The 18,114-nt window shown below is 41.5% G+C and overlaps 1 protein-coding gene across 1 annotated transcript in view; it reads left to right on the forward strand.

Moving 5' to 3' along the window:
- Window positions 1-550: 550 nt before the first annotated feature.
- slc7a5 (solute carrier family 7 member 5) overlaps window positions 551-18,114 on the forward strand; it is a 30,089-nt gene continuing 12,525 nt past the window's right edge. Inside the window, exons 1-2 of the mRNA XM_064930187.1 lie at window positions 551-1,465; window positions 12,978-13,103. Coding sequence (XP_064786259.1) covers window positions 886-1,465; window positions 12,978-13,103 — 706 coding nt within the window. The 5' untranslated portion in view covers window positions 551-885. The remainder of the gene's footprint in view (window positions 1,466-12,977; window positions 13,104-18,114) is intronic.

Consider the following 18,114-nt stretch of genomic DNA (forward strand, 5'->3'; position numbering starts at 1 on the left):
ACATAAAACATGTAAATGGAATTTAATGAACCAAAACGAATTCCACATAAGTGTAGGCAGCGCAGTTTGTGAGCTCTTCAAGCTACATGTCCACTTGTAGAATGAAAGTGATAGGCTAAATTAATGTATACCCCAATAATATATTGAGTAAACTAACAAGAATTACCATTAAAACACATTCTAGATTATTTGAAATGTCAAGGATTAAAGTTAAATGGACTACTTGTGATATATTTAATGTGGCACTGATAAACACAGGCCAACATGTCACATAATGAAAGGAATGCGTATGGATTGGCAACTAGTGCGTCTTTACCACAATGGCCATTTTGTATTTTGTAATTTCCTTAAAATTATCTCAATTTTCACTCTTCAACTGCCTAGCAGAGAATGCCAACAAAAGCATTTCAGCTTGTCTGGCAGTTTGGTCCCTTAAACGGTTTGTCTCAGCGAAAACATCACTAGAGGGCGTAAAAGCTTCGGTCTCACATTTAGCAACTCAGCAGCATCATTTGGTGTGGATTTGTGACGCTGTCATGACAGGGAAAAAAAGGAGACTGGCCCATATGACAATTTCAAATGTTTCGTCGTCGCGTCCTCAAAAACAATTTGAATGAGAAAGCCAGAGGTCCCGCCCCTCTGACCTTTTCCAATGGGAGGGAGGTAAGGAGAGAGGACGCAACAGGGCACTTGAGATTCTTCCCGAGTCCTTTATACAGAGTTGCGTTGACACAACACAGAGCAAGCACGTTTTTCCGTGTCAGCATCGTGTATTTGTGCTACAGGAGCGACTCAGACAGAATCATAGACATTGAATAGAAAAAAAACAACGCAAGGAGAGACACAGACAACAAGCTAAAAGCTGTGTCCCCACAGAATCGAGCAATGTCTAGTTTAAAGAAAAGAAATTCGAATTCGTCAGTTGACCGGGATGTGGAAAACAAGGAGGTTACGGAGAAGATGCTCTCTCCGGCCGGAGGGGAGAATGGAAACTCGAGCCGAACGGGAGGCGCACCGGGAAGCCCGGACAAGGTATCTGTACCCGGCGAAGATAAGGTTGTCCTAGAGAGAACCATTACCCTGGTGAATGGCGTCGCTATCATTGTGGGTACCATTATCGGCTCGGGTATATTTGTGACCCCGACTGGAGTGGTAAAGGAAGCCGGGTCAGTCGGACTGTCCCTTATTGTTTGGGCAGTGTGTGGAGTGTTCTCAACCATAGGTGCCCTGTGCTATGCTGAGCTGGGCACCACTATTTCCAAATCAGGTGGAGACTATGCTTACATCCTTGAAGTGTATGGTTCCCTGCCGGCTTTCCTGAAATTGTGGATAGAGTTGCTCATCATCCGGCCATCATCGCAGTACATTGTCGCGTACGTCTTCGCTACCTACCTCCTCAAGCCCATTTTCCCTGACTGCCCAGTCCCCGAGAATGGGGCGAAGCTGATAGCCTGTCTTTGCATCTGTAAGTATCCAAGCCGATGTAATTCACTATTACCACACTAAGCACGATGAGAAGTTGGAACTGTTGTTAGCCTACACGTTGCATCCCACTGGGCACACACAGGTTGAATACACGTTTGTTTAAATAAAATTAAATGACGTTGAACCAACGCGGAATTGACGTTGAAATGACGTTTGTGTCCAGTGTGATTGCGCCACATAAGGATATCGTTGTATGCACTGTTCTCTTGGCAGCCGCACGAGACTCACCCAAACGGAAACACTGGGTGTACTAGGCTACTGTTGTAAAACTACAGCGTTATTTCATCATCTTTGGTTAGTAGGTCTATAGAGCCAGCGTCACCCACGCGCCATAATGTCTCATCAAGCTCAAATGGAACTTGTATCTATCTTTTAGATAAGATAATTCATTATTAATGATGACAATAATAAGAATTTTAAAAAAAATCTACAATAGATTGCAAATTCAATTAATTCAGCCGTTTGTCTCATGCACATTGCATTACACTATTGCACGTGCAATACACAGGTCATTTCCTTGTAAAAGGACCCATGAGCACCAACATTTGAAGTTCTTAGCAGTATGATAAATTGGGTGTCAAATGAAAGCTAAGTCTATATTTTTGGGAAATTAAACCATACGTTTTTCAACAATTTTCCATCATAAAAATTATGAATAGGTAATGGCTTTGATTTCTGGTCAAGCAGATGGAAAAGGGGTCTTAGAAAACATCTAGACTACCAGAAAAAGTATTTCTGTCAACAATCGTGTTGAAGTAAAGACACCTGCCATCTCATATCAACACTTGAAATTACTTGCCTTCTGTAAGTTTAAGAAACATTGCCTTGTGCCTTTTAATGCCATTAACAAAAACCCACATTCTAATTTCTCTCCAATAATGAAAGTTTGCAGAAGTAACAAGTAAAGGGTAGACCTATCAATTAGTTATAGTGTTTTTACTTATACCATTGTTGTTGCCAAATTGGTAACAGAATTACAGAAAAATCACCAATGGAATTACTGCAATTGAATTGGTTACAATGACAAATCACAGTAGTCACAAACCACAGGGTCACCTTCTACTGCGTTCCCTTCCACTGGCATACTGTTATGTTTAGCTCATAACTGTTTTCTTTCTGTGTCTTGTGGTCAAAGCAAGAGTGTGGAGCAGTCTGGACAACCCCTCCCTCTTTCTCTCTTTCTGTCTCTCTCTTCTTTCTCTCTCTAGTTAAAGATGCAGTCTGGGATCTTAAGCGCAACAAGTTAATAACATATTGTATGAATTGAATTCGTAACATAGCATACGAATTGCACCCGGAAAAAAAGGACGTAACATATCATACGAAATGGATGATGCAATACACAATTGCAGTGGTCAAACTTGGGAGAGTTAGCTAGCTAGCACTACAACCAAGAAATCTCAGTTGCTTGTGCTTTAGCTGTTACCTTGATAAATTGGCAACAATGGCAAGCTAGCTGTGAGAAGCATCCAGCAGTGATTATGAGCGCTGAGGGCGCCTGGTCTGCGAACCTCAAAGCGCATAAGCGTGCATCTTAGATGGTATTTTGCATCTCAAATGGTACTCTACGTGCGCATGCAACCTGTAGATGTTTGTTGGTTGTGTACAATGCTTGAGGCAGTAGCTTTGTTCCAGGGCGTCAAATGAAATCACATTTTAATGGTTGCATACACATTTAGCAGATGTTATTGCGGGTTTAGCGAAATGCTTGTGTTCCTAGCTCCGACAGTGCAGTAATATCTAACACACAACAATACACACATCTAAAAAGTAAAAGAATGGAATTAAGAAATATAGAAATATTAGGATGAGCAGTGTCAGATTCCAGAGTATAAATATACACCATAGTGCTAACTGTACATTTTGGTGGAGAAGGAATAATGGTCTGGGGCTGTTTTTCATGGTACGGCTAGGCCCCATAGTTCCAGTGAAGGGAAATCTTAAAGCTACAGCATACAATGACATTCTAGACAATTCTGTTCTTCAAACTTTATAGCAACAGTTTGGGGAAGGCCCTTACCCAACATCAGTGCCCGACCTCACTAATGCTCTTGTGGCTGAATGGAAGCAAGTCCCCACAGCAATGTTTCAACATCTAGTGGAAGGCCTTACCAAAAGAGTGGAGGCTGTTACTGCAGCAAAAGGGAGACCGACTCCATATTAATGTTTAACAATGAAGTGTCCATATACTTTTGGTCATATTGTATGTGTATATAGTGCCAGTCAAAAGTTTGGACACCTACTCATTCCAGAGTTTCTCTTTTATTTTTTACTATTTTCTACATTGTAGGATAATAGTGAAGACATCAACACTATGAAATAACACATGGAATCATGTAGTAACCAGACAATTGTTAAACAAATTCTTCAAAGTAGCTACCCTTTGCCTTGATGACAGCTTTGCACACTCTTGGCATAGAGTGTAGTCACCTAGAATGCATTTCAATTAACAGGTGTGCTTTGTTAAACGTTCATTTGTGAAATTTCTTTCCTTCTTAATGCATTTGAGACAATCAGTTGTGTTGTGACAAGTTAGGGGTGGTATACAGAAGATGGGTAGGGGTGGTATTCAGAAGATGCCTAGAATGCCTGCTTCTCGGAGTCGCCTCTTCACTGTTGACGTTAAGACTGGTGTTTTGCAGTTACTATTTAATGAAGCTGCCAGTTGAGGACTTGTGAGGCATCTGTTTTTCAAACAAGACACTCTAATGTACTTGTCCTCTTGCTCAGTTGTGCACCGGGGCCTCCCACTCCTCTTTCGATTCTGGTTAGAGCCAGTTTGCTCTGTTCTGTGAAGGGAGTACTACACAGCGTTGTATGAGATCTTCAGTTTCTTGGCAATTCCTCGCATGGAATAGCCTTAATTTCTCAGAACAAGAACACACTGACGAGTTTCAGAAGAAAGGTCTTTGTTTCTGGCCATTTTGAGCCTGTAATCAAACCCACAAATGCTGATGCTCCAGATACTCAACTAGTCAAAAGAAGGCCAGTTTTATTGCTTCTTTAACCAGAACAACAGTTTTCAGCTGTGCTAACATAATTGCACAAGGGTTTTCTAATGATCAATTAGCCTTTCAAAATGATAAACTTGGATTAGCTAACACAACGTGCCATTGGAGCACAGGAGTGATGGTTGCTGATAATGGGCCTCTGTACGCCTATTTAGATATTCCATAAAAATCTGCATAATTTACAACATTAACAATATCTACACTGTATTTCTGATAAATTTGATGTTATTTTAATGGCCAAAAAATGTGCTTTTCTTTCAAAATCAAGGACATTTCTAAGTGACCCCAAACTATTGAATGGTAGTGTACATAAATGTTAAACTCGGCCTCGTGAATGGCGCAGTGGTCTAAGGCCACTAAAGATTCTGGGTTCGAGTCCAGGCACTGTCGCAGCCAGCCGCGCTCGGGAGACCCATGGGGTGGCGCACAATTGGCCCAGCATTTTCCGAGTTAGGGGAGAGTTTGGCCGGCAGGGATGTCCTTGTCCCATTACTGACTCCTGACACGGTCGCCAGGTGTACGGTGTTTCCTCCGACACATTGGTGCGGCTGGATTCCGGGTTAAGTGGGCATTGTGTCAAGAAGCAGTGCGGCTTGTTTGGGTTGCGTTTCGGAGGACGCATGGCTCTCAACCTTCGCCTCTCCCGAGTCCGTATTGGAGTTGCAGCGATGAGACAAGACTGTAAATACCAATTGGAAATCACGAAATTTGGCTGAAAAAAGGGGTAAAAAAAATGATATATTTATTTGTTTTTTATTTTCACCCCTCCCCCACTACATGGCAAAAAGGTAGGCCTCACTTGAAGCTTGACCTAATGTTTCGGTCCTTTTGAGTGACATCGGTAGAACGGTTGAGGCTAGAAACACATTTCATGTATGGGATTGTTCAGCACGTGCTCAGCCACAAGCTCTGGGCATGCAGCTTTTTTCATTTCCTTTATCAATCTTATTTTCATTTGGCCTATTCTGTTGTATTTATTTAGCCTACCCCACCACTAATGCACAGATATTCTATATGAGTCGTCGAAGAAATAGGTCACACAGCCTGTGTAATTGATAGCAAGACAACGAATGAGCCCATGCAGCAGCACTGGAGACGTTTAGATGTATGCTATTGTTAAAAAAGACAAATCGAAGTTTGTAGACAACTTTACCACTGCTATCACCTGTAAAATGTGAGCGCAACAGAGCCAGTTATGGCTGAAGTATCTGATCATCAATAGATTAGAGAAAAAGCTATTTGTTTTTTTAACACAGCGGCTGCACATCATCTGGAAAGTCCTTGTATAATAGCCTACGACATGTTGTTGAAATGTTGAAGCTTCTTATGACAGCCTACTTCAAAACCAAATGGTACATAGTCACAAAAGTAGATGAGGTGTTAGCTAAATTATAGGTTTACAACAAAAAATGAATGGGGCAAATTTAGATTTGAAAAGTCTGTTTGAGATGTGAAACTGTTTTGGATTTTGTTGGCACTTATGCGTCTGTCTATGATGGCTATCTCTATGAATCAATTTTGTTGCACTAATTTTCCCCCTATTGAATGAAATGTATTCACTTAGGCATCATGTCTTTGATGTGTATCTCTTGGCGTCAATATATTGACACTAATCTTCCCCCAATTCAATGCAATGTACTGTATACACATTAGCGTCATGTTTCTTTTAGCATTAACATACCAGATTGAAGCTTTTTAATTATATGATATTGGAGTATTCACCATCATTGTAAACCCTAGGTATTTTGTTGCTTTGACAAAGTAATTTCTGAATATTATTTAATGAATGTTAAGGTTAAAAACGAACAACCGACTGTCCCTCATTTTAAGGTCAACCCAGTTATGTGAACTGAACTGTCGTTTTAATATGGTGAAATTATTCCCCTTTTTTAATCTTTTTTTTTTTTTACATTGACCAGCTAATAGTCGAATCATAGTGTAAAAATAGGTGAGCTGGTTCTACTCTTTTTGGCCATTTTCTGGTGTTTTGTGGTGGAAAACTGAGTGTAACATGTCATCCCTGTTACCCATAGATAGCCATGCTATCAACCCTGTTACTTTATTTGGCACTAAATAGGCAGTTACTATAGGATTTGTTATTTATTTAACCCCTTGAGATGGGAGAAAGTGTTTTTTATTAAGTTGAACATGAACATAATGATGATAATTATGACATAATGTAATTTTAAATTTAAAAAAATCTTCCCCCAAACAAGTTACACTACTCAAAAGGCAGCTAATTGGTGGTATTACCCAGTACAGATCAGGGACCCATGATGTATTTCCGTTACCAGAATTCTGTTACCTTAATTAACGGATGTAAATCCACCTACTGTAGTTCAATAACCAAAAGAGATTGTTTCAAACTCAAGGTGTCATTATATGGCTGACACCCCATTTCTTCTGCAGACATCTTTGAATCCTCAATTTGGAGTCGATATCTACCAAAGTTTTTGAAGAACGTGGTCGCATAAAAAACTGAGGGAGATTTGACCGTAATTCTGTTTCCAAACTTTGCATCTGCACAGTTCTTCCAATATATTTGCCTTTATTATTCCCCGCAAACCATACCACTCCTCCCCCAAATGGGGTAAACTAATAAACAATAACACTTAGGTTTCTACTTCCAGTTTGTATAAACTATACACATTTTACAGACACAGTCTATTTTACAATGGTTATATTTTGTTTGTTTTTAGTCCTGGCCTTCCTCTATTTCTGATGTCCATCTGATTTCTATTTGTAACTGTGCTATTTCACAAAAGTTCTGAACCCATATACATTTTACAAACCCTGTATGTTTTACGTTGGTTATCTTGTTATTAGTCCCACCCTTCAGCTCCATTCAGCCCCTCCCATCTATCTCTTAACACCATCCATTTTGGATTTCTATTTGCCATATATTTTTCAACTGTGCTGTAATGCTTCACAAAAGTTACGGAATGTCCTATTCTCATAGTTTCTACAGATGGTAAATTAAAGAAACATTTTTATACTATTGATCGATTGACTATGACTTTTTAAATCACCCAGTATTGCTACAGTATCTGCAGTGTTAGCTCTAGGTAAATGTTGCAATTCTTCAGCCATTCCTGGACTTGTGACCAAAATAAATGATCTAATGACTCTGCCTCCTCGCAGCAAAATCTGCAGATCTGGGAAGATTGTACCCCCCATATATATAACATTCTATTCAAACACTGCCATGAGTCTCTTTCTGCGTCCAGCCCACTGAGGGTTTTGGACATTGTGTGATCAGTGTTCATTACCACTTCCCAGTGGATGCTGAATACCAGACCTAACAGTACCATCTGTCAATACATTTTGCAATGAGAAATGTGTGGGCAGCGGAAGCGGCAGCGGCAATCATTGTAGGGCTGTGGTACTGTAGAGATTGAATTCAAGCCAGGCTCATGGCTGCTCCTGCCTGGTGGAAAAAGCTCTCGCAGACTCTGTGTGTGTGTGAATGTTGTACGGTTCAGTACTTGCGCTAGTCTCTAATCCCTATTCTAAGTGTGTAATCGCCAGTGACCACATGATAGAAACTGAGATAAGGCCGCAGCCAGGCCAGGGCGAAAGTATAGATAAAGAGAGAGAATTGAAGCCATGATGTTGTTAGTCCAGTCTGCTTATTCTGGTCTTGGTGGTTGACGGGGTCAGTCTAGATAGCCAAGCCACTATTATCCACATTTGCTGATCTATTGAGTTGTTGTGCTAGGCTACAGGATTTGTCTGACCGACTTTGAGTTATTGTTCCAGTGACCTATTTATTTAGTGTTTTGCAGTTATTAGGTCACTGTGCTTTTAGTTTAGTGCATACTGTAGGTCCCAGTAGTGAGGTTTTATAGTGACCCCCTGGCTGACTCTGTATGGCTTCTTTAGTGGGTTGTGGGGAAACCTGTCTCAGTCCATGTGGTGTGTTTAGGAGGCTGAGACTCTGGAGCCTGTCTGCCCTGATCCTACAGGCAACAGGACTGCTCTGCACTCTCATTCTCACCCTCAGCGGGAGTGTGCGTTTTTGTGTTTGTGCCATTCTTCCCAGTCTATACTGTACTCTCCCACACAGGCCCTCATTGTGCTGTGAGTCCACACAGAGGCTGTTGGGTTCCCTACTGTTACCCGGGCTGATTTACGGCTTATGGTGCTTTGAAGTGTTTGTTAGTATCATTTTTAATGATGGGGAGTCCGGGGGACAGGGAGGGGAGGCTGGTGGACAGGGAGGGGAGGCTGGTGGACAGGGAGGGGAGGCTGGTGGACAGGGAGGGGAGGCTGGTGGACAGGGAGGGGAGGCTGGTGGACAGGGAGGGGAGGCTGAGGGACAGGGAGGGGAGACTGGCTGTGGGGGGCTTGATTTTATTCCCTCAAGAATATGTTTACTAGGTCTCTGAACGATTCCCCCCTCTGTGCCACATGACACACCACACAGCAGTTTGTCACACTTATCACATACACATTGTCCTGTGTGTGCTGAATGGAATCTATACAAATATTTAGTACGTTTAGGAAGATTAATTGAGTTGACAAAAAGAGGGAGAACGATTATTTTTTGAGACTCATTCATGTAGGCCAGGTATTCCCAAACTGGGGTAGGCACAATGCCGTCTGAGGTATGCCAAATTGTTATTCACATTTTTGTTTTTTAAACAGTACATTTACATTTTCCAACGGGGCTATATATTTGGGTGAGGTTTTTTTTCTCGTCTGAGTAGCCTCGTTTCACTGCCAAAAATAAAATGTAACCAGCTAGTGTTCAGCGAAATAACAACACAATGTCAAATACAGGTAGCCTAGTCAAATAATTAACATCCAATCACATTAACCATTACTCTCTCACGGGAAACCTTCACTCTTGCGCAGACATTTAGAAACAAAACATGATCATTTGAAAAAGAAGCCACAGGAGTTCTTTGAGTGAGAATAAAGACGACTTTTGAGTAGCAAGACATGACCAGTTGAAGTCGGAAGTTTATATACACCTTAGCCAAATACATTTAAACTCAGTTTCTCACAATTCCTGACATTTAATCCTAGTAAGAATTCCCTGTCTTAGGTCAGTTAGGATCACCATTTTATTTTAAGAATGAATAGTAGAGAGAAGAATAATAGTAGAGAACGATTTATTTAAGCTTTTATTTCTTTCATCACATTCCCAGTGGGTCAGAAGTTTACATACACTCAATTAGTATTTGGAAGCATTGCCTTTAAATTGTTTAACTTGGGTGAAACGTTTCAGGTAGCCTTCCACAAGCTTCCCACAATAAGTTGGGTGAATTTTGGCCCATTCCTCCTGCCAGAGCTGGTGTAACTGAGTCAGGTTTGTAGGCCTCCTTGCTCGCACAAGCTTTTTCAGTTCTGCCCACAAATTTTCTATGGGTTTGAGGTTAGGGCTTTGTCATGGCCACTCCAATACCTTGACTTTGTTGTCCTTAAGCCATTTTGCCACAACTTTGAAAGTATGCTTGGGGTCATTGTTCATTTGGAAGACACATTTACGACCAAGCTTTAGCTTCCTGACTGATGTCTTGAGATGTTGCTTCAATATATCCACATAATATTCCTTCCTCATGAAGCCATCTAGTTTGTTAAATACACCATCCCTCCTGCAGCAAAGCACCCCCACAACATGATGCTGCCACCCCCGTGCTTCACGGTTGGGATGGTATTCTTCGGGCTTGCAAGCCTCCCCTTTTTTCCTCCAAACATAACAATGGTCATTATGGCCAAACAGTTCTATTTTTGTTTCATCAGACCAGAGGAAAGTACGATCTTTGTCCCCATGTGCAGTTGCAAACCGTAGTCTGGCTTTTTTTATGGCTGTTTTGGCGCAGTGGCCTTGCTGAGCTTTCTTTCAGGTTGTGTTTCCTCCAGCATCTTCACAGGGTCCTTTACTGTTGTTCTGGGATTGATTTGCACTTTTTGCACCAAAGTACGTTCATCTCTAGGAGACAGCGTGGTCCCATGGTGTTTATGCTTGCATACTATTGTTTGTACAGATGACCGTGGTACCTTCAGGTGTTTGGAAATTGCTCCCAAGGATGAACCAGACTTGTGGAGGTCTACCAATTTTTTTATGAGGTCTTGGCTGATTTCTTAAGATTTTGCCATGATGTCAAGCAAAGAGACACTGAGTTTGAAGGTAGGGCCTTGAAATATATCTACAGGTACACCTTCAATTGACTCACATGATGTCAATTAGCCTTATTATCAGAAGCTTCTAAAGCCATGACATCATTTTCTGGAATTTTCCAAGCTGTTTTAAAGGCACAGTCAACTTAGTGTATGTAAACTTCTGACCCACTGGAATTGTGATACAGTGAAATAATCTGTCTGTAAACAATTGTTGGAAAAATTACTTGACATGCACAAAGTAGATGTCCTAACCGACTTGCCAAAACTATAGTTTGTTATCAAGACATTTGTGGAGTGGTTGAAAAACAAGTTTTAATAACTAAGTGTATGTAAACTTTCGACTTCAACTGTATAAACGCAACAGATACCATTAATAAGAAGGGTCTAGAAGCATCTATATGGTGAGCTACCAATTGGCTAGGACAGGCAAGCCCCATACTACTGTGGAGGACTTAATTCTTCCTGCTGCCGCGGATATGGCTGGGACAATGCTGGGGGAAAAGGCAAAAAAAAACTATACAGACAATGACTTCATCAAACAACACTGTTTCACGATGCATCAGTGACTTGGCAGGAGATGTTTTGAAACAATTACTGCTTCACATACAAGCCAGTGAATTCTATGCGTTACAGCAGGATGAGTCAACAGACGTGGCGGGCCTGGCACAGCTCCTGGTATATGTCCGTTACGTTTATGGGGGGTCAATTAAGGAAGACATCCTCTTCTGAAGACCACTGGAAACCAGGACAACATGAGAAGATATTTTTAAAGTACTGGACAGCTTTGTGACATCAAATGGACTTTGGTGGTCCAAGCTGTGTTGGTATCTGTACTGATGGCGCAAAAGCCAGGACAGGGAAACATAGTGGAGTGGTAACGCCCATGCAAACAGTTGCTCCCGACGACACTTGGGTACACTGCAGCATCCACCGAGAGGCTCTTGCTGCCAAGGGAATGCCTGACAGCTTGACCTTTTGGACACAACAGTGAAAATGGTTAACTTTGTTAAAGCAAGGCCCCTGAACTCTCGTTTATTTTCTGCATAATGCAATGATATTCGCAGCGACCATGTAACACTTTTACAACATACAGAAGTGTGCTGGTTATCAAGGGGCAAAGTATTGGCACTTTTTTTAAATTGAGAGACGAGCTTAAAGTTCTTTACTGACCATCATTTTCACTTGTCTGACCGCTTGCATGATGACAAGTTTCTCACACGACTGGCCTGTTTTTTTTCTTGCCGGAATGTTTACAGGGACTCTCCGCAACTATATTCAATGTGCGGGACAAAATTGAGGCTATGATTAAGAAGTTGGAGCTCTTTTCTGTCTGCATTAACAAGGACCACACTAAGGTCTTTCCATCATTGTATTATTTTTGTGAGTAAATGAAATCAAGCTTACGGACAATGTCAAATGTGATATAGTGAAGCACCTGAGTGAACATCTTTGGAGGGAGCTGAAAGTCCGTATTGCCCAGCGACAGCCCCGAAATCTGAAGGATCTGGAGGAGTGGGCCAAAATCCCTGCTGCAGTGTGTACAAACCTGGTCAAGAACTACAGGATACGTATGATCTCTGTAATTGCAAACAAAGGTTCCTGTACCATATTAAGTTCTGCTTTTCTGATGTATCAAATACTTTTGTCATGCAAATAAAATTAAATACTTAAAAATCATACAATGTGATTTTCTGGATTTTGCTGTTTTAGATTCCGTCTCTCGCAGTTGAAGTGTACCTATGATAAAAATTACAGACCTCTACATGCTTTGTAAGTAGGAAACACGGCCGATTTTACAGGTTATCAAATACTTGTTCTCACCACTGTATGTGAGAGTGGATTCTCGCCCCTCAGTAGTATGGAAACTAAATACAGGCACAGACTGTGTGTGAAAAATGATTTAAGACAGACTCTCACCAATACAACCCAACATTGCAGAGTTATGTGCCTCCTTTCAAGCACACCCTTCTCATTAACCTGTGGTGAGTTATTCACAATTTTTAATGAACAAATAAGGTTTTATATGTAAGATGACAAAATAAAGAGCAAAATTATTGATTATTATTATATTATTATTTGTGCCCTGGTCCTGTAAGAACTCTTTGTGTCACAACCCGGCTCGTGGGAAGTGACAAACTCACTTACATTTATTAAACATATCGTATAGTGTGTGTGACAGGCTTACAATGATGGCAAAAAAACAACATTTGAGAGTGTGCTGAAGGTTGAATGTTTGAAGGGGTATGGGACTATAAAGAGTTTGGGAACCACTGATGTAGACCGTAGTCAAAAATCGAAAGGAATAACTCACACACTCTGTTTCTCTCTTCCTCTGTCTCTCTCTTTGCCCAGTGCTGTTGACTGCTATAAACTGTTACAGTGTGAAGGCAGCCACGCGGGTCCAGGATGCCTTCGCTGCTGCCAAGCTCCTTGCCTTGGGCCTCATCATTATTGTGGGCTTTGTGGAGATTGGGAAAGGTAAGATACGGCCATACATAATCACTTACACTACCACACTCTACAAAATGCCCTTTACAGGAGGAGGTGCACAGTGCAAACCAAACAGACAAGACATAAAGTGCAATGGGACAGGAAAGGAATTCAGGGCCGATAACGATGTAGTCTGAGTCACGTGATCAGGAACAGGAAGTGGCGGCACCTCTTGGCTTTCATGGCCAATAAGCTGTTTCCCCACAGAGGGGAAACCGCTTTATTTTTATGATGTCATCTTTTGGTGAAAGATTCAGAAAAACATTTGTTTAATTTAGGAAATCTGTTCCCAAGTATTCCCTCAAATAAAAAAAGGGTTGTGACCGTTTCTCAATGTAATCAAGGTATGACATTTTTGTTTTACTCTAGTAGTATCTCTTTTTGGGCTTAATTGCGGTCAATTTGCAGTGTACAAATGTTAGAGGAATTTATTTTCTATATGTTCAATTAAAAAACACTGTCCGTTTCTAAGAATTTGTAAGATACTTATTTGCATAAAATGGACAGAGACCAGTCTCATAATTAATCCGTAGCATTTATTTTCGAGAGCTCTGGTCATAATATCATGTACATTGATTTATATACCTCACATTTCGTCATAAATGTCTCTCCTTCTCTAAGATACCATGGCAATATAGTTCACAAGCCTTCCCACATTGTCTGCCACCTGTTAAACGATCTACTACAAGCCCAAGGTCTCTCCCCTCCCTGGGTATGGACAGAATGTCCTGTAAGGAACACAGTATTGCAGCTGGTCTGACAATAACTTCATTAATTTCTAACAAGGAACAGAAAGTCCTTGTTATAATTCTTGACTAAAACTACACACATTATATTCAGTATTATGATTATAATAAGATTCATACATTCATACAGTAACAGAGTAGTATTCTGTTTAGTTATAGTTCTAAGTTAAATGTATACATTCTAAGTTAAATGTATACATTGTATACATCCAAAACATAAAGCAAAATCTACAATGGAATGGTTCAAAAATAAACATATCCAGGTGTTAGAATGGCCAAGTCAAAGTCCAGACCTGAATCCAATCGAGAATCTGTGGAAAGAACTGAAAACTGCTGTTCACAAATGCTCTCCATCCAACCTCACTGAGCTTGAGCTGTTTTGCAAGGAGGAATGGGAAAAAAATTCAGTCTCTCAATGTGCAAAACTGATAGAGACATACCGCAAGCGACTTACAGCTGTAATCGCAGCAAAAGGTGGCTTCACTTCATGATTGTGTCCCACTCGTTGTTGATTCTTCACAAAAAAATACAGTTTTATATCTTTATGTTTGAAGCCTGAAATGTGGCAAAAGGTCGCAAAGTTCAAGGGGGCCGAATACTTTCGCAAGGCACTGTAATTTAGTCATTATTCATAAAAATCCCATAACAACTAATTATTATAACTACCATTTGCTCCACTAAAAATCTGCCTTTTGGCCGAATCTAGTTGCCTACTCCTGCCCGAGAGAGTGATCCCACTGGGCACAGACATCAGTTCAACGTATAGTTTTGATTTGGTTGAGTTGTCAGCTAATGTGAATTCAACGTGAAATCAACAAAACATTTCACCATGTCATTGGATTTAAGTTAAAAGTTGGGTGAAAAAAAGACAAAATTCGCTTACATTGATGACTTTTTACAAATCCAAGCAATTTTGAACATTATTTATTTTTTATAGGCGGAGTTGAAATATTTGAGGTGTGTCCTTAAAAACATGATCCAAAGTGCAAGTTTCATGCAACACTGATAGGAATATTGTTGGTTATGGTATGAATTTTGACAGTGGAAACGTAGCCTTTCCAGCCGTGAAGCACAGTACCCATATCTTGAAGAATCATGTGCACAAAATACAAAACAAAATTACACACTGGATAAGAGCGTCTGCTAAATGACTTAAATGTAATGTAAATGTACACACAATAAAACATATTCATGGTAAGTACAGCTACCATTTTGTAACATTATACAAACAATACCTTTCTTCTTCTCCACCAGAAGGGGCTTATGGGCCACCTTGAAGTCCCCCAGTCAGACTGATTTTAATGTTGTGTATAAGTAATTATGTTAGAATTTAAGGTATCGTTGAAGTGCAACGAATTGCACTTCTTCAGACCTCTGTCCCGGAGACGACTGAGATTTTGTAACCTGATGTTATACTGTAGCAACTGAGAATTTCTTTACAGAAGTGTGTGGTCAGTGCATGGGTAAAAATGTGTGATTCAAGCTACTAAATAGCTTACTGAGAGATGCCACCCTCCTTCAGTGTACCAAGACTGCAATGTGTAAGGTACATCAATTTGCACCGCTGCTTATCGAATCATTTCTGAGACTGCTCACCTTTCCCAGGTAACCCTGTGCCCTAAGGGGCCAGATCCCCTCTGCTAGGTGAATATGTGTAGTCATGGCCAGCTGTGTAGCCATTGCTGGTCCTGGATCCTTCTTGTTGACCTGCTTGTTATCACAGCTCTTCCCCCTCTCCTTGTTGCCCCCAGTATTTGCCATGTCGATGGCCTCTCCCATGTGACCTGGGCCATAGAGTGTGACTCTAGTTAAGCTGCAGCTGGCCCAGAACAGAGCGGCACGTTTTGCTCTTAATTGTAATCAGAGGGCTGATATAAATACTATGCTGCCAGGCTCTCTTGGAGAGAGACTGACTGCATCACTTCTTTTTATAAGAAACAAATGTGTTGAAAATCCCAAATAGTTTGCATAGTCAACTTACACACAGCTCTGACACACACACGTATCCCACCAGATATGTCACCAGGGGTCTTTTCATAGTCCCCAAATCCAGAACAAATTTAAGAAAACCTACAGTATTATATAGAGCCCTTATTGCATGGAACTTCCTTCCATCTCATATTGCTCAAATAAACAGCAAACCTGGTTTCAAAAAAACGATAAAGCAACAACTCGCGGCACAACGCCTCTCCCCTATTTGACCTAGATAGTTTGTGTGTATGCATTGATATGTAGGCTACTTGTACCTTTTATGTATGTAGTTCTGTCCTTGAGCTGTTCTTGTCTTACGATGTTCTGTATTATGTCATTCTGTATTATGTTTCATGTTTTGTGTGGACCCCAGGAAGAGTAGCTGCTGCTTTTGCAACAGCTAATGGGGATCCTAATAAAATACCAAATACATATTGAATTTGGGCTGGCTGGGGCTGAAGCTATGGCCTGGTGGATGCGATTGGCCAGGTTGGCTCAGGCTGAACTGTTCCGCAGTCAGAACTGCTGACTGTGGTGTGGCGTGCCCAGAACACTGCCCGGGATTGTTCTCCATTCAGAGCTGGAGCACATACAAAGGGAGAGATGGAGAGACTATGAAAAGAGAGAGAGTGAGCAGGAGGGAGAACGAGACACCAAGATTTGCATTAACTCCTGGCAGGCTTTACTGGCGGACATTGGAGTGAACCAGACCAGCAACGGCCATTCTTCTGGAAGAGACAGTGACCTAGTGAAGCGTAAGCTTGCCTGAATGAATCAGTCAGCCGATGGAGGTTGCCCCCAGAGTCACTCAGGGCATAATGTAGACAATCTGATGATATTAATTGTTAAGTGAGGCATTGAGAGCTTTGAGTCAATGTTTGTAGAATATGATTGTGTCTGATTTGGGTGCTTTACCATCATGTGTTTTCGGTGGAGTACATCTAATTACTATGTTTGAAGTAGTAGTAAGGAGTATATTTGGATACATCTTAAGTCGAGCTGGCACATGAGAGTTTTGAAGCACCAGACTAGAGTCAATATACCATAACATATTTTTGTTAAACATTCTAAGATGGCGGATTTAAGACTCGCAATAATTCAGAGATAAATACAATATATAACTCTGTATTCCTGTCTTCAATACAGCAGCCCCACTCTCCTCCCCTCCATCCACATGGTTCATCCAGTGGTCAGACTGTATTCCTGTCTTCAATACAGCAGCCGTACTCTCCTCCCCTCCATCCACATGGTTCATCCAGTGGTCAGACTGTATTCCTGTCTTCAATACAGCAGCCGTACTCTCCTCCCCTCCATCCACATGGTTCATCCAGTGGTCAGACTCTCCTCCCCTCCATCCACATGGTTCATCCAGTGGTCAGACTCTCCTCCCCTACATCCACATGGTTCATCCAGTGGTCAGACTGTATTCCTGTCTTCAATACAGCAGCCGTACTCTCCTCCCCTCCATCCACATGGTTCATCCAGTGGTCAGACTCTCCTCCCCTCCATCCACATGGTTCATCCAGTGGTCAGACTCTCCTCCCCTACATCCACATGGTTCATCCAGTGGTCAGACTGTATTCCTGTCTTCAATACAGCAGCCGTACTCTCCTCCCCTCCATCCACATGGTTCATCCAGTGGTCAGACTCTCCTCCCCTCCATCCACATGGTTCATCCAGTGGTCAGACTGTATTCCTGTCTTCAATACAGCAGCCCCACTCTCCTCCCCTCCATCCACATGGTTCATCCAGTGGTCACATACAGACGGACGGTAGGTTCTGTGAGGGGGGGGGGATACATTTTAATAAAGAAGAGCTGTGTCTGCAAGATCGATATGGTATTGTGCGTTTTCTATCGATGGATTTGTCAATTAATCTCTTGCATGCCCCAATGAGCATGGGACGACACTGCTTACTGTCAGCCAAGTTCACACAAAAATATAATATTGTACTTTTTTTTTCTAGGACAGATCTTTCAGATAGAGGCTCATTTTTATGAAGGTTGGTCATGGTAGTGGTTGTCTTTAGTTGAATGCTCAAATTGTAAGTCACTCTGTGTAAAGCATCTCCTAAATGATTTAAGTGTTTGTCTGTCTATATCTGTCTGTGGGTGATAGTAGTTTTATTGCCCTGTGACTGACTCAGTGTTGTGAAATATCCCTATGTTGAGTTATTAGAGTCCTCCTGCTGCCAGTTCAGGACAGTTGTATGGAGGAGGGTCTTCCAGAGCTGGTCTGGTCCGGTCTGGTCCGGTTGGGACTCCACTGGGTGGGAGAGAGAAA

This window comes from Oncorhynchus masou, chromosome 22 (genome assembly GCF_036934945.1).
Source record: "Oncorhynchus masou masou isolate Uvic2021 chromosome 22, UVic_Omas_1.1, whole genome shotgun sequence".
NCBI classification, from domain to species: domain Eukaryota; kingdom Metazoa; phylum Chordata; class Actinopteri; order Salmoniformes; family Salmonidae; genus Oncorhynchus; species Oncorhynchus masou.